The sequence below is a fragment of the Pseudophryne corroboree genome, chromosome 2 (assembly GCF_028390025.1).
Source record: "Pseudophryne corroboree isolate aPseCor3 chromosome 2, aPseCor3.hap2, whole genome shotgun sequence".
Classification (NCBI taxonomy): Eukaryota; Metazoa; Chordata; class Amphibia; order Anura; family Myobatrachidae; genus Pseudophryne; species Pseudophryne corroboree.
The window spans coordinates 447,202,028-447,225,162 of record NC_086445.1 but is presented as its reverse complement, the minus strand read 5'-3'; the positions used below and the strand labels follow the sequence as shown (position 1 = coordinate 447,225,162).

At 47.1% G+C, this 23,135-nt stretch overlaps 1 protein-coding gene across 1 annotated transcript in view; it reads left to right on the top strand.

Annotated features, from left to right (window-relative positions):
* Positions 1–23,135, top strand: part of ATP2A3 (ATPase sarcoplasmic/endoplasmic reticulum Ca2+ transporting 3) — a 391,052-nt gene that overhangs the window by 335,471 nt on the left and 32,446 nt on the right. Inside the window, exons 15-18 of the mRNA XM_063953699.1 lie at positions 1–111; positions 1,540–1,742; positions 2,243–2,328; positions 17,641–17,774. The exon at positions 1–111 is cut by the window's left edge and continues 110 nt beyond it. Coding sequence (XP_063809769.1) covers positions 1–111; positions 1,540–1,742; positions 2,243–2,328; positions 17,641–17,774 — 534 coding nt within the window. The remainder of the gene's footprint in view (positions 112–1,539; positions 1,743–2,242; positions 2,329–17,640; positions 17,775–23,135) is intronic.

Below are 23,135 nucleotides of genomic sequence, written 5' to 3'. Positions count from 1 at the left end.
TGACAATTTCTCTACTATAGTGTCCGCTGTTGAAGAAGGGCGAGCAATTTATAACAACATGAAACAGTTTATTCGCTACCTTATCTCTTCCAATGTTGGTGAGGTTGTCTGGTAAGATATTTTCAATATCTCAATACAGAAGATGCCACCAGGCACAGGCAACCAGTACTAATTGAAAGCCTTTCTAGATTGACTGTTCCTGTAATGGATTATGTAACTTAGAAGAAATATAGTTGTCAAACATTATTGATGCCATTAGTTTGTGATAACATAATTTCCCTGTGAGAGAAAGTTGCAATGTTTGTAATAATACCGTTTAACTAAAATGAGTAATAAATTCCATAGCATAAAAACCACAGTATGCACCCATACTTGCAAGTTATCTGCATATTAGGAGATTTCAAATACTTTCAGAAATATTCAGCTGTAGATGGAATAAGAAGTATGGTACTGTGAAGTCCGTCAACAGTAAAAAAAATAAACAAAAGAGAAATGTGAATTAAGGACCATGGGGTGTATACAATTATAGTCAGAACTTCCGTCTTGTCGGAAAGACGGCAGTTTCCGACTTTATGTTGAATCGTGATTCGACTTGTCGGAAAACACGTGGATCGCGGATTAGCCACGGATCCATGTGTTTTGTCGGATTTACAGCCAAATCCGACAGTTTTTAGTCCCGTTTACAACAATGTCAATCCGACTTTAAAAAAACTAGGATTCACATTGTCGAGAACAGACAAAACCTGTCGGATTTGGCTGCAAACTGAATACTGCATTGTCGTATCCCTTCCGTCGGAAAGCATCCGACATGCATTGAATAGACCCCCTAATGTTGATATCTCAGGACAGACCTGCAGCCTTCGTGTAAACCCGGTTCTCATAATACCCCTTTCACACAAAGTCAAATTAACAGGTCAAGAAGGTTTACTCGGTAAGTTGCCTAACAACACGGGTCCTTTTTGTGTGTGAAAGGTTTAACCCGGGTTGAAATTCCTGAGACTTGACCCAGGAATTTACCAGGGTCGGAGACTAGCCTCCCACCAGAGATGGTAGAGACAGTAGAACAATTTAAACATGCATGGGATAGACATAAGGATATCCTTACAAAGAAATAAGGCTCCAATAAGGTTTGAGGTAAAAATATGGTTAAAAAAAAAGGGGGGTGCAGACTAGATGTGCCAAGTGGTTCTTATATGTCGTCAATTTCTAAGTTTCTAATTTTTGACCCAGGTTGACCCTTTCACACAGAAGACATACCAGTGTTGATTTGCAAATTACTGGATAGAAATTCTTGACCCGGTAATTTGGTTGTCTGTGTGAAAGGGGTGTCAGGCAGGGACCCGCAAAACGACCTGGCCCTCAAATGCTGGGTAAAAGCTGGGATTTTCAGACATTTCTGTCTGAAAAGGGTTTAAGTGATGTTTAAAGTATATACTGTACACATTTTACAGTAGTTTAAAAAAATGTTTGTTTTGTTTTTTGGTAAGCTCAATTACAAATATGTACTACATGTAGTTAAAAATAATTTTTTGCTTTCAGCATCTTTCTCACTGCTATCATTGGCTTACCAGAAGCCCTCATCCCTGTTCAGCTGCTCTGGGTTAATCTTGTGACAGATGGTTTACCTGCCACTGCTTTGGGATTTAACCCACCTGATCTTGACATCATGGACAAGCAACCTCGCAATCCCCGGGAACCACTCATTAGTGGCTGGCTATTTTTCAGATATCTTGCCATCGGAGGTATTATTCCAAAAGCATTTTTGTTTCAGTATCAAAATAATGTATACATAGCCATATATCCTTACACTAATGTTGCAGTAAAGTAATACCCCTTTCACACATAAACCCCAGGTTTCAGTACTTACCCCCTTCCACACATGAGTGACTGATCCGGGTTAGTCCAGGGTTGCTACAATTCACACCGAACCCGGGTATTCCGGCTGACAGTGGACGCTTGGAGATGATGTCCTCTCCAAACGCCGTGCCCACCAGTCTCCTCCTTTTAGGCATGACCGGGGTAATACCGTTCACATTACAGGCGAGCTGGATCAGTCCCAGGAATAACTTTGGTAATGAGCAGGGTTGCCGACCCGGGACACCTGACCAAAACCCGGGTTGAGCCAAAAGTCAGGTTGAAAGGCTATAGCTAAGTCTCAAAAACTATTTTCTATGAACTGTAGTAAAAGGCAAATCATACAGTCCAGTGCTTACATTCACCTTCTTCTCTTCCCTTATTGCAGTCTATGTAGGCCTGGCCACTGTTGGAGCTGCTACATGGTGGTTCTTATATGATGAAGATGGACCAGAAGTCACATTCTACCAGCTGGTAAGTGAGATTAGTCTGGCTTTGTAGAGTCACCAACAGGAAAATACTAAACATCCAGATCACAATATACCAGTGACGTGCAGTGAGGTCAATGGCTGGGGAGGCACTGGCTAGTATCAGAGACAGATTTGCACACACACACACACACACACACATGATTTGGGTGTGGTTCATTAGGTCGACATGAGTTAAGTCGACAGACATTGGGTCAACCACGTTTGGTTGACATGTATTAGGTCGACATGATCACTAGGTCGACATGGAGAAAGGAGGTTTTCTTTCCCTTTTTTGGGGCGTTGTTTTCTTCGAAAAGTGACGGGGAACCCCAATTAGTGCACCGTGACCCTTCAGGCACGGCGCCTCACTCTGCTACCGCTGCGCTCGGCACAGGTTACCGTTCCCAGTTGTAGTCCACATGGATCGTTAAGTATGAAAAAGGTCAAAAAAAGAAAACATTTTGTGAAAAACTCATGTCGTCCTTTTTCCATGTCGACCTAGTGCATGTTGACCAAACATGGTCGACCCTATATATGTCCACCTAATGACCGCCATACATATGATTTGGTGGTAAGTTTTGACTACAAATATTATTAAAATAACACAAAGATTATATGAATAATACAAGTGATGATATTTATAAGTTAGAAATATCTTCTTTGTATTTTTCTAATAATTTTTATACTCAAAACTCTGGAGTATGACAGGTGAGGGTCTGCCTACCCCGACTGCACATCACTGCAATATACCGCTTACTGTATACACACTTAAATACACCTACATATTCTATATTTTCTAGGGACCATGATATGGTGTACTCTAAATCAGTGATTTGCCGTTTCTACTGGAAACTCACCTGTGTACATGTCCGCTATGTTTCTGACACTAGGCGGAGTATAGGAGTATTTCAGTGCTGTAAGGTCTTTGCAGCTGAAAGAGCCCAAGAAATACAGCGTCTCTTATAAATAGCATGGGGTCAGCAAGCAGTAGGGTGATGGGGGGCTGCCACAAAAATGGGATCACCATAATTTTACTTAACTTTCCTTAGCTTCTAAACAAAGAGGGGATAGACAGACAGACAGACAGATATAGATAGATAATAATAATAATAATAATGTGAATGTACCAGCTTCCTTCAGAGTGCAGGGAATATCCCAACAATGTGAAATAGCTAAAACTGTATTTGTTCATTACTTTTTTCTTCTTTTTAATATATTATACAAACTGATTTACAGATTTACAAAGTCTATAGGTCAGTTAATATTATGTTGTCAGAATGGATTTGACAAGTTTAATATCTGCTAGGGAATGCTGTGTAGTAGTATTATTATTATTATTATTATTATTATTATTTGCTTTGGGTTTTTTGGGGTCAAATAGAAAAAAAAAGTAAATAAAAGATTCAAAGGTCCAATTTCAGTTAAAAAAAATTTTTGCTCACACTGTGTCTAGTCTTTTTATGGGACAGAAACTACAGACACCATTTTTAAAATCCTCTCTGTACTGTACTTGAAGCTGCTGAATAAGCATTAAGATGTTTTCATAAATAACGAGTTTTATGGTAAGAACTTACCTTTGTTAAAACTCTTTCTGCGAGGTACACTGGGCTTCACAAGGAAAGACATAGGGGGGTGTAGGATCTTGATCCGAGGCACCAACAGGCTGAAAAGCTTTGACTGTTCCCAAAATACATAGCGCCGCCTCCTCTATAACCCCGCCTCCCTGCACAGGAGCTCAGTTTTTAGTTAACCAGCCCAATGCAGTAGCAGGAAAAGAGATGACAACAGTTAGTAGCCACATACACCACACTCTCACGACAGGAGAAGTGTCAGCGGCTAATGCCATACCAACCCAAAGAAGCGAAGTGCGTCAGGGTGGGCGCCTTGTGGAGCCCAGTGTACCTCGCAGAAAGAGTTTTAACAAAGGTAAGTTCTTACCATAAAACTCGTTTTCTGCTGCGGGGTACACTGGGCTCCACAAGGAAAGACATAGGAGATGTCCTAAAGCAGTTCCTTATGGGAGGGGGCGCACTGTAGCGGGCACAAGAACCCGGCGTCCAAAGGAAGCATCCTGGGAAGCGGCAGTATCGAAGGCATAGAACCTTATGAACGTGTTCACAGAGGACCACGTAGCCGCCTTGCACAATTGTTCAAGGGTCGCACCACGGCGCGGGCCGCCCAAGAAGGTCCAACAGACTGAGTAGAATGGGCCGTAATGTGAGCAGGAGCTGATAGACCAGCCCTCACAAAAGCATGTGCAATCACCATTCTAATCCATCTGGCCAAAGTTTGTGAAATCTAAACAGCACAAAGAGAGAATCAGATTTCCTAATAGAAGCAGTTCTCTTCACATAGATACGGAGAGCCTGTACCACATCCAAAGACCGCTCTTTGGAAGACAGATCAGGAGAAACAAGTGCCGGAACAACAATCTCCTGGTTAAGTTGGAACGAAGAAACCACCTTAGGTAAGTATCCGGGACGAGTACTAAGAACCGCCCGGTAACGGTGAAATATCAGATATGGGGAACTACAGGACAAGGCACCCAAATCCGACACTCTTCTTGCTGAAGCAATAGCCAGCAGAAACACCACCTTAAGGGAAAGCCACTTAAGGTCAGCTGAACCAAGAGGTTCAAACGGAGACTCTTGTAACGCCTCCAAAACCACGACAAGTCCCAAGGAGCCACAGGCGGGACATAGGGAGGTTGGATACGCAACACACCCTGAGTAAAGGTATGCACATCAGGTAAGGTCACAATTTTTCTCTGAAACCACACCGACAAGGCAGATATTTGAACCTTGAGGGAGGCCAGACGCAGGCCTAAGTCCAGGCCCTGCTGAAGAAAAGCCAACAACTTGGCTATACTAAACTTGGAAGCGTCATAATCGTTAGATGCGCACCAAACAAAGTAAGAATGCCAGACCCTATAGTAAATCCGAGCCAAAGCCGGTTTCCGGGCCCGCAACATAGTTTGAATGACCGCCTCAGAAAACCCTTTAACCCTTAAGACGGAAGCTTCAAGAGCCACGCCGTCAAAGACAGCCGGGCTAGGTCCTGGTAGACACAGGGGCCCTGAACGAGGAGGTCTGGGCGTTGTGGAAGTAGAATTGGACGCTCTGACGATAGGCCCTGCAGGTCTGAGAACCAGTGCCGTCTGGGCCACGCTGGAGCTATGAGAAGCAGAATTCCTTTTTCCTGCTTGAACTTCCGAATTACCCTGGGCAGGAGTGACACCGGAGGGAATACGTACTGCAGCCGAAACCTCCACGGTACCGGCAGCGCATCTACGAATGCTGCTTGAGGATCCCTTGTCCTTGCTCCGAAGACCGGAACCTTGTGATTGTGTCGAGATGCCATCAGATCTACGTCTGGAAGGCCCCACTTTTCCACTAGGAGTTGAAACACTTCTGGATGGAGGCCCCACTCGCCAGCATGTACGTCCTGACGACTGAGAAAATCCGCTTCCCAATTCAGGACTCCCGGAATGAATATTGCCGATATGGCCGGTAGATGGCGTTCTGCCCAATGTAGAATCCGTGAGACTTCCTTCATTGCCAAACGGCTTTGAGTGCCGCCTTGATGATTTATGTAAGCCACTGTGGTGGCGTTGTCCGACTGTACTTGAACAGGACGGTTCTGAATTAAATGCTGGGCCAGGTTCAATGCATTGAAGACCGCCCGCAACTCCAGAATGTTGATTGAGAGGAGGGACTCCTCTTTGGTCCACCGACCCTGAAGAGAGTGTTGCTCCAGCACCGCTCCCCAACCTCTGAGACTGGCATCTGTCGTCAACAGGACCCAGTCGGATATCCAGAAGGGACGGGTCGTGCACAATCGTTGGTCCTGGAGCCACCAGTGCAGCGACAGACGGACCTCCGGAGTCGAGAAGATCATGTGAGACCTTATCCGGTGAGGCAGGCCGTCCCACTTGGCTAGAATTAGCCTCTGGAGGGGGCGAGAATGGAATTGAGCATACTCCACCATGTCGAATGCTGAGACCATGAGGCCCAGCACCTGCATTGCCGAATGTATCGACACTTGCGGACGAGAAAGGAAGCAACGAATCCTGTCCTGAAGCTTCAGGACTTTCTCCTGAGACAAGAACAACTTCTGGTTGTGAGTGTCCAATAGCGCTCCCAGGTGCCCCATGCTCTGAGCAGGGACCAGGGAGGATTTCTTCCAGTTGATGAGCCACCCGTGGGCTTGTAGAAACCGGACCGTCATATCTAGATGACGTAGGAGAAGTTCTGGGGATCTTGCCAGGATTAACAAGTCGTCCAGATACGGCAGTATCCTGACCCCTTGACGGCGGAGTACCACCGTCATCACCGCCATGACCTTGGTGAAAACTCCCGGAGCCGTAGTTAAACCAAAAGGTAACGCCCGAAACTGGTAATGGAGGTTGCTAATCGCCTGCAGGTAAGCATCCTGTATATCCCTGGAGACCATGTAGTCCCCAGGTTCCAAGGCCAGAACTATAGAGCGAAGGGTTTCCATACGGAACTTGGAAACCTTCACAAACCTGTTCAATGCCTTGAGGTTGAGAATGGGGGCCGGGAGGACCCATTCGGTTTCGGGACTAGAAACAGCGGAGAATAGTACCCCCGGCCCCTCTGCGCAAGAGGCACCTGTACTACGACTCCTGTATCCAGGAGGGTCTGTACCACCGAATGTAGAGTGTTTGCCTTTATCTGGTCCAACGGGACGTCTGTCCGGCAAAATCGATGAGGGGGTTGGTTTTTGAAGGCTATGGCGTAACCTCGAGTGACGGCTTCCCGTACCCAGGCATCTGAAGTGGTCTTCAACCATTCCTGGGTATACCCTAGAAGCCGGCCCGACCCGTCATGCGGCAGGCTTATCGGTCTTGGAAGCTGGCTGACGGGCCGCCCAGGCTCTTTTGGGCTTTGGCTTACCAGGTTTGGAAGTGCAAGTCTGCTTGTTGTACGCCTGACCTTTTGCTTTACCTGAAGGACGAAAGGGGCGAAAGGAAGTACCTTTAGCCTTCGACACAGAAGGAGTGGTACTTGGCAGACAGGCAGTTTTGGCAGTAGCCAAGTCAGCCATTATCTTATATAAGTCCTCCCCAAACAGAATATCTCCCTTGAAAGGGAGTACCTCCAGGGTTTTTCTACAGTCCAGATCCACAGACCAGGATCTCAGCCACAATATCCGGCGAGCCAGGACTGACGTAGTAGAGGGCTTGGCTGCTAGGATACCAGTATCAGAAGCCGCCTCTTTAATATAGCGAGAAGCTGTGACAATATATGACAAGCATTGTCTAGATTGGTCAGAAGAGATTTCAGCTTCTAACTCCAAGGCCCATGCTTCAGTAGCCTCTGCAGCCCATGTTGCTGCAATAGTGGGCCTTTGTGCAGCACCTGTGAAGGTGTAAATAGTTTTCAGACAACCCTCCACACGTTTATCCGTAGGCTCTTTTAGAGACGTGACGGTAGTGACAGGTAGAGCTGAGGAAACCACCATCCTAGCCACATGTGAGTCTACTGGAGGAGGCGTTTCCCAATTTTTAGACAGCTCTGGCGCGAGGGGATAGCAAGCCAGCATCTTCTTTTGAGGCACAAACTTCTTACCCGGGTTTTCCCAGGGTTCCTGATGTATATACACTAAGTGGTCAGAGTGAGGTAAAACTTGTTTAACCACCTTCTGACGCTTGAACCTATCTGGTTTCTTAGGAGGGACGGATGGCTCGGGATCATCTGTAATCTGTAAAATCAACTTAATAGCCTCCAAAAGATCAGGAACATCCACATGTGAACTACCCTCCCCATCAGCAGTATCTGTGTCAGAATCTGTGGGGTCAGTGTAAGTGCCGTCTTCATCAGACGAGGTGTCAGTGACAGCAGTGGATTGCGAGGAGATAAGAGCTCGCTTAGAGGACCCCTTGGGCTTGGGCGAGCGAGGGTCAGACTTTTTAGTAGTCAGCACTAGCAGAGATAAAGGAGAGATATGGTGACTAAAATCACAGAGAAAAATACGTATTAAAGTATATCTTTGTGAAAATCTTATATAAATATAAAACCTGACGCACCAAGCCCCCTCAGGTTATAGAATATAGGGATAGCAAGTTGAGTGAGAGACACGAAATGGACACCACTCAGCTAGCTTATGCACACACAGATAGTCACAGTTTGTACAATGCAGAGGTTATTACTAACAATAATACTGCACTGGACTAGCTTATATATATAGCTATGTAGTCAATAGATATAACACTGCACAGTAAGAACTGGATGCATATCACAGGGTAATTGTACTAGAAAACCCTGACTAAATGCACTCTTTATTAACTAACACTGTCTAAAAGGCAGGTAGAATACTTAAGTGTCATGTAAAGTCACAGCACTGACAACCAGGCGGCTTTACACAGGAGGATTTGCCCAAGCAGTCCCAGGAACAGTGAAGCTGAGAGAAATGGCGCTCAGACACTGACAGGGAGAGACAGATATGCAGCTCCAGGGTGGGAACATTTGCGGGAAATGGCGCCCTGGGGCTGGGAGAGGGGCTTCAGGTCTAAGCCTTATCCCCCTGCTGGCAAAACCACCGGGTACTGTGGGCTACTATTAAAATGGTTTAGAGAGAAAACCTGACCTGCGCCCATGCCCTGGTGATCTAGTGGGATCGCGTGTACTGCCACAGTGTCCACCGCCAGCGCGCGTGGCCCGCCTCCCACTGACCGCGCCGGATCGCGATAAAGTACGGGTCCCGCAAGCGGGACCACTCACCACCTCCCGAAGCGCGGCCACGCGATCCCGGAGAGCCCCCGTCGTGTGTGCCTGACCATAAAGAAAACCGGAGCCTCATGCTGTAGTTACCCGGCAACCAGGGCTCGGGAGTGTACAGCGCCGCTGGGGAGAGCTGGAGCTGCAGCAGTGAATGTCTCTGACATTTACACACCGCTGCTGCCCTTGTAGTCTTCACTTTTTCTTCAAAAAAGCTCTTCTTAGGGCTGCCTGGAGCAGCCCCTCTGTTATGTGCCTGCTATCTGCGGCACCAACTACAAAACTGAGCTCCTGTGCAGGGAGGCGGGGTTATAGAGGAGGCGGCGCTATGCATTCTGGGAACAGTCAAAGCTTTTCAGCCTGTTGGTGCCTCGGATCAAGATCCTACTCTACACCCCCCTATGTCTTTCCTTGTGGAGCCCAATGTATCCCGCAGCAGAAAAAAACGAAAAAAATTTATTAATTTTTTTTAAATAAAAAATAATTCCATTCTGTTTCCAGTTATTAGACCAGTAGATTTTGGGGCATATTCAATTAGCCGCCAGGTTTAGCCCGCAGCTAACTGATTGCGTTGCGTGGGTAAAAGCTATTCAATTATCCTATTCCCCATGCTGTAATCCACTGTGTTAGCAAATCAGTAAAAACCTTAGGCTTGTCACTTAAGTTCTGTCATGGACAGTGCTCATGTCTTGAGTACATTCAGACAAAATTCTTACATTATGTAATTACTACAATTAATAAGAGCTACAAGACGTTTGTGCTACTATGTTTATCCCACTAGCATACAATATGGACACCTCACCATTACCGTGATATATCCATATACTTTAACCAGTGTCGAACTGGGGCATTTTTGGCCCAACAGGGAAATGCAGGGGCCCGTTAAATATTCTGTGGCTGTCACAGCATATTTAGTTTAACAAAATAACCAACTAATAATATGCCACCTTAAGGGGGACATGTACTAAGCAGTGATAAAAGTGGAGAAGTGAGCCAGTGGAGAAGTAGCCCATGGCAACCAATCAGCATTGATTTAACATTTCTAATTTGCATACTATACAATTGTACGGAGCAGCTGATTGGTTGCCATGGTAAATTTCTCAACTGGCTCACTTCTCCACTTTTATCATTGCTTAGTACATGCACCCCTTAGTCTATTACTAATAATATGTATCCGCTTCAATAGAATAATAGCAATAATATGTACCGCCTTTATTAGGATAGTAATCATATGTGCCCCATTTAGTTTTTACCTATAATGGATCCTCATAGGGAAAATATATGATAACTATAATGTCCACTTTAGTATATTTTGAATAATCTGACACCTATTTCTGTAATGTTGCTGCCTTAATTACAATAATTTTTCTCTCCTGCTCTGCCCCACTGGCATGCACTCTGTGCCTCACACACACACACACACATACACACACACACACACTGTCTAAGACACACTGGCACATACTGTAATTGTCGCATATACACACGCTGACACATTCTGTGCCTCTTTCGCACGGTGACACACACTCTTGACACATACTGTAACTCTCAAACACACAAACATACACTGTGCCTCTTACACATATGCTGTTACACATTCCATGCGTCTCACACTTTGTGCCTCACACACTTTGTGTCAATCCGACACACACACACACACACACACACACACACACACACACACACACACACACACACTGGATTGGCTGAGTGACTGTGGGGTCTGTTCATGAAGCAGTGAAAAGTGTGGAGAAGCTGCCCATGGCAACCAATTAGCATTGAAGTAACATTTATAATTTGCATACTATACAATTGTACGGAGCAGCTGATTGGTTGCCATGGGCAACTTCTCCACAGGTTCATTTCTCCACTCTTTTCACGGCTTCATGAATAGACCCGAGTGTGATTTGCCAATTGAAGTACAGCAGACACTGCTGGGGGCTAACTACACATCAGTAAACTCCTAAGCATTACAGCAGCAGTGTGTACACAGGGAGGGGGCGGGGTGAGTGTCTGTACTCCGAATGGATTATTCTATTGCTATCAATTAAAACTGGTGGACAGAGGCAGTAAGAGGAACCAGCGTGTTCCTGCATGCTCCCCACCCCTCACCCTTGATGGTAGTGGGCATACAGTAGCGGATCTTGCCACGGGCAAACAGGACTTTTGCCCGGGGCGCTGCCTTCCGGAGGGCGCCGGCGCCATCCAGAGGGCGCCGCACCATGGCAAGATCCGCTACTGTGCCCCCTGCTGTGAAGGGAACTAGACGCTACCCGTCTAGTTTCCCTTTGTGGAGAGGACCTTTGCTGTGCGGTGCGCGATGACGTCATCGCGCACCGAACAGCATTGTGGGACTGACACAGACGCTAGGGGTCATAATTGACCTCTAGTGTCTATTTGTCCCATAGATCCGAGGAGAGGAGCGGAGGTCTGCAACGGTCGAGAATCAGGAGCGGGGATAGTAAGTATTATTATTATTTTTTTGTGTAAGCGGCGCTACTCCCACAGGGGGCACAAATGGGGGCACAACTCTACAGGGGGCATAACTGACCACGCCCCCTGTATGAAGCCATGCCCCTATTTCTCTGACGTCCTAGTGGATGCTGGGAACTCCGTAAGGACCATGGGGAATAGACGGGCTCCGCAGGAGACTGGGCACTCTAAGAAAGAATTAGATCGATCTACTGGTGTGCACTGGCTCCTCCCTCTATGCCCCTCCTCCAGACCTCAGTTAGAATCTGTGCCCGGCTCGAGCTGGTTGCACACTAGGGGCTCTCCTGAGCTCTTAGTAAAGAAAGTATTTATTAGGTTTTTTATTTTCAGTGAGATCTGCTGGCAACAGACTCACTGCTACGAGGGACTTAGGGGAGAGAAGCAAACCTACCTGCTTGCAGCTAGCTTGTGCTTCTAGGCTACTGGACACCATTAGCTCCAGAGGGATCGAACACAGGCCCAGCCTCGGTCGTCCGGTCCCGGAGCCGCGCCGCCATCCCCCTTGCAGAGCCAGAAGACGGAAGAATCCGAGGAGAAAATCGGCGGCTGAAGACTCCGGTCTTCATTAAGGTAGCGCACAGCACTGCAGCTGTGCGCCATTGCTCCCCATGCACACCACATACTCCGGTCACTGATGGGTGCAGGGGCTGGGGGGGGCGCCCTGGGCTGCAATTAGATTACCTTAAAAATGGCAAAAAACACATAATATAGTCTAATAAACTATATATGTGTAAAAATCCCCTGCCATAATATTAATAAAAGAGCGGGAGAAGTCCGCCGCGGAAAGGGCGGGGCTATCTCCCTCAGCACACTGGCGCCATTTTCTCTTCACAGTTCCGCTGGAAGACAGCTTCCCAGGCTCTCCACTGCAGTCTCCAGGCTCAATAGGGTAAAAAAGAGAGGGGGGGCACTAAATTTAGGCGCAATACTGTGTATTATAGCTGCTATAGGGAAAATCACTTTGTGTAGTGTAAATCCCTGTGTTATATAGCGCTGTGGTGTGTGCTGGCATACTCTCTCTGTCTCCCCAAAGGACTTGGTGGGGTCCTGTCCTCAGTCAGAGCATTCCCTGTGTGTGTGCGGTGTGTCGGTACGGCTGTGTCGACATGTTTGATGAGGAGGCTTATGTGGAGGCGGAGCAGGTGCCCATAAATGTGATGTCACCCCCTGCGGGGTCGACACCAGAGTGGATGGATATGTGGAAGGTATTAACCGACAGTGTCAACTCCTTACATAAAAGGTTTGATGACATAACAGCTGTGGGACAGCCGGCTCAGCCAGTGCATGCCCAGGCGTCTCAAAGGCCATCAGGGGCTCAAAAACGCCCGCTACCTCAGATGGCAGACAGAGATGTCGACACGGAGTCTGACTCCAGTGTCGACGACGACAAGACTAATGTACATTCCACTAAGGCTATCCGTTGCATGATTACGGCAATGAAAAATGTGTTGCACATTTCTGACATTAACCCAGGTACCACTAAAAAGGGTATTATGTTTGGGGAGAAAAAGCAACCGGTGGTTTTTCCCCCTTCAGATGAGTTAAATGAAGTGTGTGAAGAAGCGTGGGCATCCCCTGATAAAAAATTAGTGATTTCTAAAAAGTTACTAATGGCGTACCCTTTCCCGCCAGAGGACAGGGTACGTTGGGAGACATCCCCGAGGGTGGATAAAGCGCTCACACGCTTGTCAAAAAAGGTGGCACTACCGTCTCAGGATACGGCCGCCTTAAAGGAGCCTGCGGATAGAAAGCAGGAGGCTATCCTGAAGTCTGTATATACACACTCAGGTACTATACTGAGACCTGCTATTGCTTCAGCATGGATGTGCAGTGCTGCAGCAGCGTGGTCTGATTCCCTGTCTGATAATATTGATTCCCTTGACAGGGACACTATATTGCTAACCATAGAGCATATTAAAGACGTAGTCTTATACATGAGAGATGCACAGAGGGATATTTGCCATCTGGCATCTAGAATAAATGCAATGTCCATTTCTGCCAGGAGAGTATTATGGACTCGGCAGTGGACAGGTGATGCGGATTCTAAAAGGCACATGGAGGTTTTGCCTTACAAGGGTGAGGAATTGTTTGGGGATGGTCTCTCGGACCTCGTTTCCACAGCGACAGCTGGGAAGTCGACATTTTTACCCCAGGTTCCCTCACAGCCAAAGAAAGCACCGTATTATCAGGTACAGTCCTTTCGGCCCCAGAAAGGCAAGCGGGTTAAAGGCGCGTCCTTTCTGCTCAGAGGCAGGGGTAGAGGGAAAAAGCTGCACCATACAGCCAGTTCCCAAGAACAGAAATCGTCCCCTGCTTCCACTAAATCCACCGCATGACGCTGGGGCTCCACTGGTGGAGCCAGGTGCGGTGGGGGCCCGTCTCCGGAACTTCAGCGACTGGTGGGTTCGCTCACAAGTGGATCCCTGGGTTCTACAAGTGGTATCTCAGGGATACAAGCTGGAATTCGAGACGTCTCCCCCTCGCCGTGACCTCAAATCAGCCTTGCCAGCTACTCCCCCGGACAGGGAGGGTAGTGCTGGCGGCAATTCACAAGCTGTTCCTCCAGAAGGTGATAATAAAAGTTCCCCTCCTTCAACAGGGACGGGGTTACTATTCCACAATGTTTGTGGTACCGAAACCAGACGGTTCGGTGAGACCCATTCAAAATTTAAAATCCTTGAACACTTATATAAGAAGGTTCAAGTTCAAAATGGAATCCCTCAGGGCGGTTATTGCAAGCCTGGAAGAAGGGGATTACATGGTATCACTGGTCATCAAGGATGCGTACCTGCATGTCCCCATTTACCCACCTCACCAGGTGTACCTCCGTTTTGTGGTACAAGACTGCCATTACCAATTCCAGACGTTGCCGTTTGGTCTGTCCACGGCACCGAGGGTATTTACCAAGGTAATGGCCGAAATGATGATACTCCTTCGAAAGAAGGGAGTTCTCATTATCCCATACTTGGACGATCTCCTTATAAAGGCGAGGTCCAGGGAACAGTTGTTGGTCGGAGTAGCACTATCTCAGGAAGTGCTTCAACAGCACGGCTGGATTCTGAATATTTCAAAGTCGCAGCTGGTTCCTACGACGCGTCTGCTGTTCCTGGGTATGATTCTGGACACAGAACAGAAGAAGGTGTTTCTCCCGGATGAGAAGGCCAAGGAGTTGTCATCTCTGGTCAGAGACCTCCTGAAACCAAAACAGGTGTCGGTGCATCACTGCACGCGAGTCCTGGGAAAGATGGTAGCTTCTTACGAGGCAATTCCATTCGGCAGGTTCCATGCACGGATCTTTCAGTGGGATCTGTTGGACAAGTGGTCCGGATCGCATCTTCAGATGCATCGGCTGATCACCCTGTCCCCGAGGGCCAGGGTGTCTCTGCTGTGGTGGCTGCAGAGTGCTCATCTTCTAGAGGGCCGCAGATTTCGGCATACAGGACTGGGTCCTGGTGACCACGGATGCAAGCCTCCAAGGTTGGGGGGCAGTCACTCAGGGAAGAAACTTCCAAGGACAATGGTCGAGTCAGGAGGCTTCCCTACACATAAATATTCTGGAACTAAGGGCCATTTACAATGCCCTAAGTCAGGCAAGACCCCTGCTTCAAAACCAGCCGGTGCTGATTCAGTCAGACAACATCACGACGGTCGCCCATGTAAACCGACAGGGCGGCACAAGAAGCAGGATGGCGATGGCAGAAGCCACAAAGATTCTCCGATGGGCGGAAAATCATGTGATAGCACTGTCAGCAGTGTTCATTCCGGGAGTGGACAACTGGGAAGCAGACTTCCTCAGCAGGCACGACCTCCACCCGGGAGAGTGGGGACTTCATCCAGAAGTCTTCCAACTGATTGTGAACCGTTGGGAACGGCCACAGGTGGACATGATGGCGTCCCGCCTAAACAAAAAGCTAAAAAGATATTGCGCCAGGTCAAGGGATCCTCAGGCGATAGCTGTGGACGCTCTAGTGACACCGTGGGTGTACCAGTCGGTTTATGTGTTCCCTCCTCTTCCTCTCATACCAAAGGTGCTGAGGATAATAAGAAAAAGAGGAGTAAGAACTATACTCATCGTTCCGGATTGGCCAAGAAGGACTTGGTACCCGGAACTACAAGAAATGATCTCAGAGGACCCTTGGCCTCTGCCTCTCAGACAGGACCTGCTACAGCAGGGGCCCTGTCTGTTCCAAGACTTACCGCGGCTGCGTTTGACGGCATGGCGGTTAAACGCCTGATTCTGATGGAAAAGGGCATTCCGGTTGAAGTCATTCCTACGCTGATAAAGGCTAGGAAAGAGGTGACCGCAAAGCATTATCACCGCATATGGCGAAAATATGTTGCTTGATGTGAGGCTATGAAGGCCCCCACAGAAGAATTTCAGCTGGGTCGATTTCTGCACTTCCTACAGTCAGGAGTGACTATGGGCCTAAAATTGGGATCCATTAAAGTCCAGATTTCGGCCCTGTCTATTTTCTTTCAAAAAGAACTGGCTTCACTGCCTGAAGTTCAGACGTTTGTTAAGGGAGTGCTGCATATTCAGCCCCCTTTTGTGCCCCCAGTGGCACCTTGGGATCTCAACGTGGTGTTGGATTTCCTAAAATCACATTGGTTTGAGCCACTTCAGACCGTGGAATTAAAATATCTCACGTGGAAAGTGGTCATGCTTTTGGCCTTGGCTTCGGCTAGGCGGGTGTCAGAATTGGCGGCTTTGTCCTGTAAAAGCCCCTATCTGATCTTCCATATGGACAGAGCAGAATTGAGGACGCGTCCCCAATTCCTCCCTAAGGTGGTATCAGCGTTTCACTTGAAGCCACCTATTGTGGTGCCGGCGGCTACTCAGGACTTGGAGGCTTCCAAGTTGCTGGACGTAGTCCGGGCCCTGAAAATCTATGTTTCCAGGACGGCTAGAGTCAGAAAGACTGACTCGCTGTTTATCCTGCATGCACCCAACAAGTTGGGTGCTCCTGCTTCTTAGCAGACTATTGCTCGCTGGATCTGCTCCACGATTCAACTTGCACATTCTGCGGCTGGACTGCCGCATCCTAAATCAGTCAAAGCCCATTCCACAAGGAAGGTGGGCTCTTCTTGGGCGGCTGCCCGAGGGGTCTCGGCTTTACAACTTTGCCGAGCTGCTACCTGGTCGGGATCAAACACGTTTGCAAAATTCTACAAGTTTGATACCCTGGCTGTGGAGGACCTTGAGTTTGCTCATTCGGTGCTGCAGAGTCATCCGCACTCTCCCGCCCGTTTGGGAGCTTTGGTATAATCCCCATGGTCCTTACGGAGTTCCCAGCATCCACTAGGACGTCAGAGAAAATAATATTTTACTCACCGGTAAATCTATTTCTCGTAGTCCGTAGTGGATGCTGGGCGCCCATCCCAAGTGCGGATTGTCTGCAATACTTGTATATAGTTATTGCCTAACTAAAGAGTTATTGTTATGAGCCATCTGTTCGTGAGGCTCAGTTGTTATTCATACTGTTAACTGGGTATAGTATCACGAGTTGTACGGTGTGGCTGGTATGAGTCTTACCCGGGATTCCAAATCCTTTCCTTATTGTGTCAGCTCTTCCGGGCACAGTTTCCCTAACTGAGGTCTGGAGGAGGGGCATAGAGGGAGGAGCCAGTGCACACCAGTAGATCTAATTCTTTCTTAGAGCGCCCAGTCTCCTACGGAGCCCGTCTATTCCCCATGGTCCTTACGGAGTTCCCAGCATCCACTACGGACTACGAGAAATAGATTTACAGGTGAGTAAAATCTTATTTATCCGCCCGGGGCGCCAAAAGGGCTAGAACCGGCCCTGTGGGCATACCAGGTATTTATCCGGCCCCCGCCACGCCAGTCCAACCCTGATTTTAACGGAGATTACACACAATTTTCCGATATTTCCATTGTGGTAAATTAATATTTGCACATTGTGCCTCAGCAGAGATGTATAGTACTGTAAATGATACACAGAATATCACCAGGTAGATCTGCTTCCCTCTTTACATGTGATCATGCTAAATTTTACACCATTGCAGACCAGAAACGATCAACAAAGTGATTTGCATGTGTGAGACTAATTTCATCTTCTCTATAGAGGCACTTCATGAAATGTACGTCCAACAACCCTTTGTTTGAAGGAATAGACTGTGAAGTGTTTGAGTCCCGTTATCCCACAACTATGGCCCTCTCTGTACTGGTAACTGTTGAGATGTGTAATGCCCTTAACAGGTAGGCAATGCTAAACAATCAATGTGTGTTTCTAGATAAAGAAGCTTCTGAATGCTAATAGCTTTTGCACTTTTATATGGTTAGTTCACTGATTTACTTGTATGATTCTGCAATGTAATAGCTTTTCTATTTACACTTTTAGGCTTTATTTTAAAAGCTCTGCAACATGTTTATCAAACTATCATTGTGGGATGGACCCACATACATTGACTTATCTATAATGGGTGCAGAGTGTGTGGTGCACGTGGTCACCTGGGTCCAGGGGAGCACCCACTGCACACCCTGTACCTAGGTGTAATGCTTACCTTTCCAGAGTCCTGTGCCACAGCAGCAAAAATCACCAGGAAGATGGTGCAGTGACCATTTTCGCTGTGATTTGCATATGCGTAATATAGAAGTCACAGGAACATAGACACAGGAACATGGAGTAGGCACCATGTTCCCGAAGATCTGTGTATGAGCAGTCAGTGGCAAATGCAGGATTCATGGAGGGGTCTTTGCATGTGTGTAATGCATTGGTCCGGCAGTCCACATAAATTATTGCAGCGGTGTCTGGTGCTCTCACAAATAGAGTTCAATAGGGAGTGTACAAAAGTTGCCTGTCGACAGTAAATACACTGAAACGTTGATCTAACATTTTGCATATGTAGGGTCTTTTATACAGTCCACACATACCGTATATACTCTAGTATAAGCCGACTTTTTCAGCACTTTTTTTTGTGCTGAAAAAGCCACCTCGGCTTATACTCGAGTCAGTGGCAGTGCAGTGAGACAGGCAGAGCAGTGTGAAGGAGGGACACGGAGCGCACAGCGCGCGCCTCTCCTGTGTCCCTCCTGCATCTCTGGCGGCAGCGGCAGGTCTATTAAAGGAAGTACCCGTTCGTGACCTCTGATCACGAACCGGCACTTCCTTTAATAGACCCGCCGGAGATGCAGGAGGGACACAGGAGAGGCGCGCGCTGTGCGCTCTGTGTCCCTCCTTCAGAAGACAGCGCGGGATCGACGGAGGGGTAAGTAACAGGCACTGGGGGAGCATATTTGGCACTTGGGGAGGGGGCATATGTGGCAGCATGAGGGGCATATGTGGCAACATGAGGGGCATATGTGGCAACATGAGGGGCATATGTGGCAACATGAGGGGCATATCTGGCACTGTGGGGCATATCTGGCAGCATGAGGGGCATATCTGGCAGCATGAGGGGCATATCTGGCAGCATGAGGGCATATCTGGCACATCTGGCACTGTGGGGCATATGTGGCAGCATGAGGAGCATATCTGGCACTGTGGGGCATATTTGGCAGCATGAGGGCATATCTGGCACTGCGGGGCATATTTGGCAGCATGAGGGCATATCTGGCACATCAGGCACTGTGGGGCATATCTGGCAGTATGAGGGCATATCTGGCACTGAGGGCTGTGTACGGCTAGAGCTGCATTTCCCACCCTAGGCTTATACTCGAGTCAATAAGTTTTCCCAGGTTTTTGTGGTAGAATTAGGTGCCTCGGCTTATATTCGGGTCGACTTATACTCGAGTATATACGGTATGTATGTATTTGTATATGTATATATGTGTGTGTGTGTATGTATGTGTGTATATATATATATATATATATATATATGGTGTGTGTGTGTATACACAGTACTGTGTAAAAGTTTTAGGCAGGTGTGGCAAAATGCTGAAAAGAATGCTTTAAAAATGGATGTGTTATTAGTTTATTCTTATCAATTGACAAAATGCAAAGTGATGAACAGAAGAGAAATCTAAATCAAATCAATATTTGCTATGACCCCCCTTTGCCTTCAGGACAGCATCAATTCTTCTAGGTACACTTGCACACAGTTTTTGAAGGAATTCTGCACTGAGGTTGTTCCAAACATCTTGGAAAAGTAACCACAGGTCTTCTGTGGATGTAGGCTTGCTCAAATCCTCCTGTCTCTTCCTGTAATCCCAGAGAGACTCGATGATGTTGAGATCAGGGCTTTGTAGGGGCCATATCATCACTTCCTTGACTCATTATTCTTCTTTACACTGAAGATAGTTCTTAATGACATTGGATGTATGTTTCGGGTCGTTGTCCTGCTGCAAAATACATCAGATGCCTTTTGGATTATTTTTTTTTTTGGGGGGGGGGGGGGGGGTACTGGTCATTGGTGATCACCAGACAGAAACTACTATGAGAGATTGGTTCCCCCTCTAGCTTCTCTAGTCTTCCGTGAGAGTCAGTCACGTTGGTTGGTCTCTCTCTCCCTGTCTGCAAGATCTCACGCTAAGGGGTAAGGGACAGTCTGCAAAGGGGGCACATTATTTGAAAGAGACTCCCCTTTTCTAATGTTGATGTCTGGAAATTACATGAACTTTTATTGGGGCGCCCAGTTTTAAAGACGGGTCATCACTGCTCCCATGGCCTACTGGTGATTGGCACCGGTGGGGAGAAAAGAAGTATATGTTTTCTTTTATTGGGGCACTTCGCTACACATAACAAGTGACTATCAAGGTATATGCGGATGACGAGTCCCACTTTTTGTACACAGCGATAGGTTTAATTAAAGCCCGGGGTGGAGGGTTAGCCAGAGGGGAGGGGTCAGTCCTAGCCCTAGTCCTAGCCAACACGCCCTGAGGAGTAACATTATTTACCCCTCCGATGTAGGGTTGCCGGTGTCGGTCATGTGACTGTCGGCATCCAAAGGATGGGGATTTCATACCGAACCCTGCCAGACATAGGCATTTGTCAAGAATAAGAAACATTACATGCAGTGACAAGCAACATATAACAAAACATCCTAGCACACTTCCACGAGCATCCACTACAGTACATACAGTAGGACCTGATTTAGAGATGAACGCATATCGCTGCATATGCACATGCGCTGGGAGTTGGACTGTCCTCCCAGCACCCCCCTACCTAAAAACGGTAGAAACCACCGCTGAGAAGGACACGTCATTTATCACTTTGCATTCACTTGCAGTGAACACAATCCTATAAATTAAGCAGCATCTAGAAGACATTGCCATTGTTCCAGACTATGGGGTAAATTTACTAAGTTGGGAGTTCTATTTAAGATGTGATGTTGCCTATAGCAACCAATAAGATTCTAGGTATTATCTTCTAAAAGGTGCTAGATAAATGAGAAGTAGAATTTGATTGGTTGCTATAGGCAACATCCCATCTTAAATAGAACTCCTATCTTAGTAAATTTACCCCTATGTATGCAATTGGAAGGTTCCAGCCTATACCCATTTAGCTGCGTTACTAGCTATTGTTAATAAAACAATGATTATAAACAACATTTATTAGCTGGCCTTGAATCAACAGAGCGGTTTCATAGTAGCCTATACTACAAAAAAACATTAGGATTGGGGGGCGTGGCCTAGCTGCAATCCAGGGCAGACGTGCTGTTCTGAAGCTCCTGGCCAGCACTAATCTAACTCCCCTCTTGGGCTATTACCTGGAGGTTTTGACTGTCCACTCCCGCCGTTGGTGACCTGCTGACGCTGGCCAGTCTGTGTTGCGGAGCCGGCGGTCAGTCTCTATGCCCGTGCGGGTTGTGGCCTACTTCAAAGAAGAAGCCGGGACCTCGAGTTCCGTCGGAGACCGGACTGGAAGTTGATCGCGGCTGGCTATTGCAGCATGTGGCATCCTTTTCACCCTCCGTCTGGACACATCCTAACTGCGCCCACCAAGCTGGCCTGGCTGCAGACAGTGGTGAGTCTGTGAACCAGAGCGGCAGCTCTGGGAGAACCGCAGGGCATCTCACGTGTCCTGTCCCGTCCTACACTTGTGTGTGCCTCCTAAGCCCTGGGGTTCCTCCTGGCCCCTCTAGTAGTGGGTAACGCTGTGCCTGTGAAGTCTCTCCTGCTTGCTGGTCCCCACCACTATTTCTCACTTACCTGGCTGTACAGTTCGTGGGCTGCGGTGAGGTGTCTGGCTGCAGTGGAGATATAGTGATGCCTTCCTCACAGCAGAGCTACACCTCTGTTTGCAGATATATCTCACTTATTGTCCTGAGACTGTGTGTCTACCTATTATAATTGGACATACTCCTCACCTGCTTTGAGTCAGGTGTGTGGTCTCATCACCCACCATTTATTTATCTCCTGCAATATTACATTATCCTGCCCTGGAGCTCCATATCCTAGCCCTTTAGCCCTGTTACAGCCAAGACATGCTTCAGTTTCATTTGATATTGTCATATTTCAGAAGAATGCTCAGTTAACCTCACTGGGTTCAGACCTGGGGGTTTCACGCTTTTCGTTTCTACTTGCAAAATAATGGAATTCTGAGTCAGATCACTATCGCTCAGCTCCGGTATTATTCTGTTCTTTATTTCCGGGACTTTTACACGTCATGCCTAAATCACAAAAAATCTGCACCCCCTGCAGATCTTACTACATTTATATCTAAAATGACGCCTGGTTCTTCTACACAAGTACCTACTTCTCATTCCGCTCCTGTCTCCGAATCTGAGGAGGAAACGCGTGTTCTAGACTCTAGATCTAGGTGCACGCACTAATGACGTCGAACAGAAAATTGATGAAGCTTTCCACATTCCCGTCTCCCATCACCTCTATTTGGGATAACCCAGATTTTCCTCCTGGTTCCTCCTTACACTCACTTGAATCCACGACCTAAATTTGTTTTTGACTTTATCGAAGGTAATTCCTGGCACTCTATAGATGTTCTAAGTGACTAGTATGGAATCTCTAGTCCTGTATTTTGAGTATTTGCAACTTCGCTCCTTTTTAAATTCTTTACCTAAGACCATGGTCTTTCGCCAACTTACCCCTTTTGAAAGACTTTCTACTCCCCCATGCGACAAGGTATTATTTCCATACTTTACAGTTTACTACGCTCTCTAAAGTTGGTTGAAAACCTTCCACATGAGAGTAAATGGGAACAAGATTTAGGCCCTCCACCAGAGGAGGACTCATGGGAAATCATTAGACAAAATGTTGCTCAGTCTTCTATTTCTTCCCCAATTAAAGAGAATTCTTATAAAGTCTGTACCAGATGTTATTTAATTCCAACGAAATTAAAAAAGATTTTCCCTGGGTCTTCCCCATTATGCTGGAGAGACTGTGGCCAAAATGGAGATCTTAAACACATTTGGTGGTCCTGCTCCAAAATCCATCCTTTTTGGGAACAAATTGAAGCCCTTATTGGGTCTATTCTTTCTTCTCAGGTGGTCTTGGGTCCCTGGACGGCCTTGTTAGGTCTCCCATTGTCCGATTTAAGTAATATTGCTAATAAGCTTGTTGTTCAAATTCTACATGCCGCCAGATGTGTGATAGCTAAATGTTGGAAAAAAAAACATTTCTCCACCTATGAGTATGGTATTATCTAAAATATGGTACATTTCT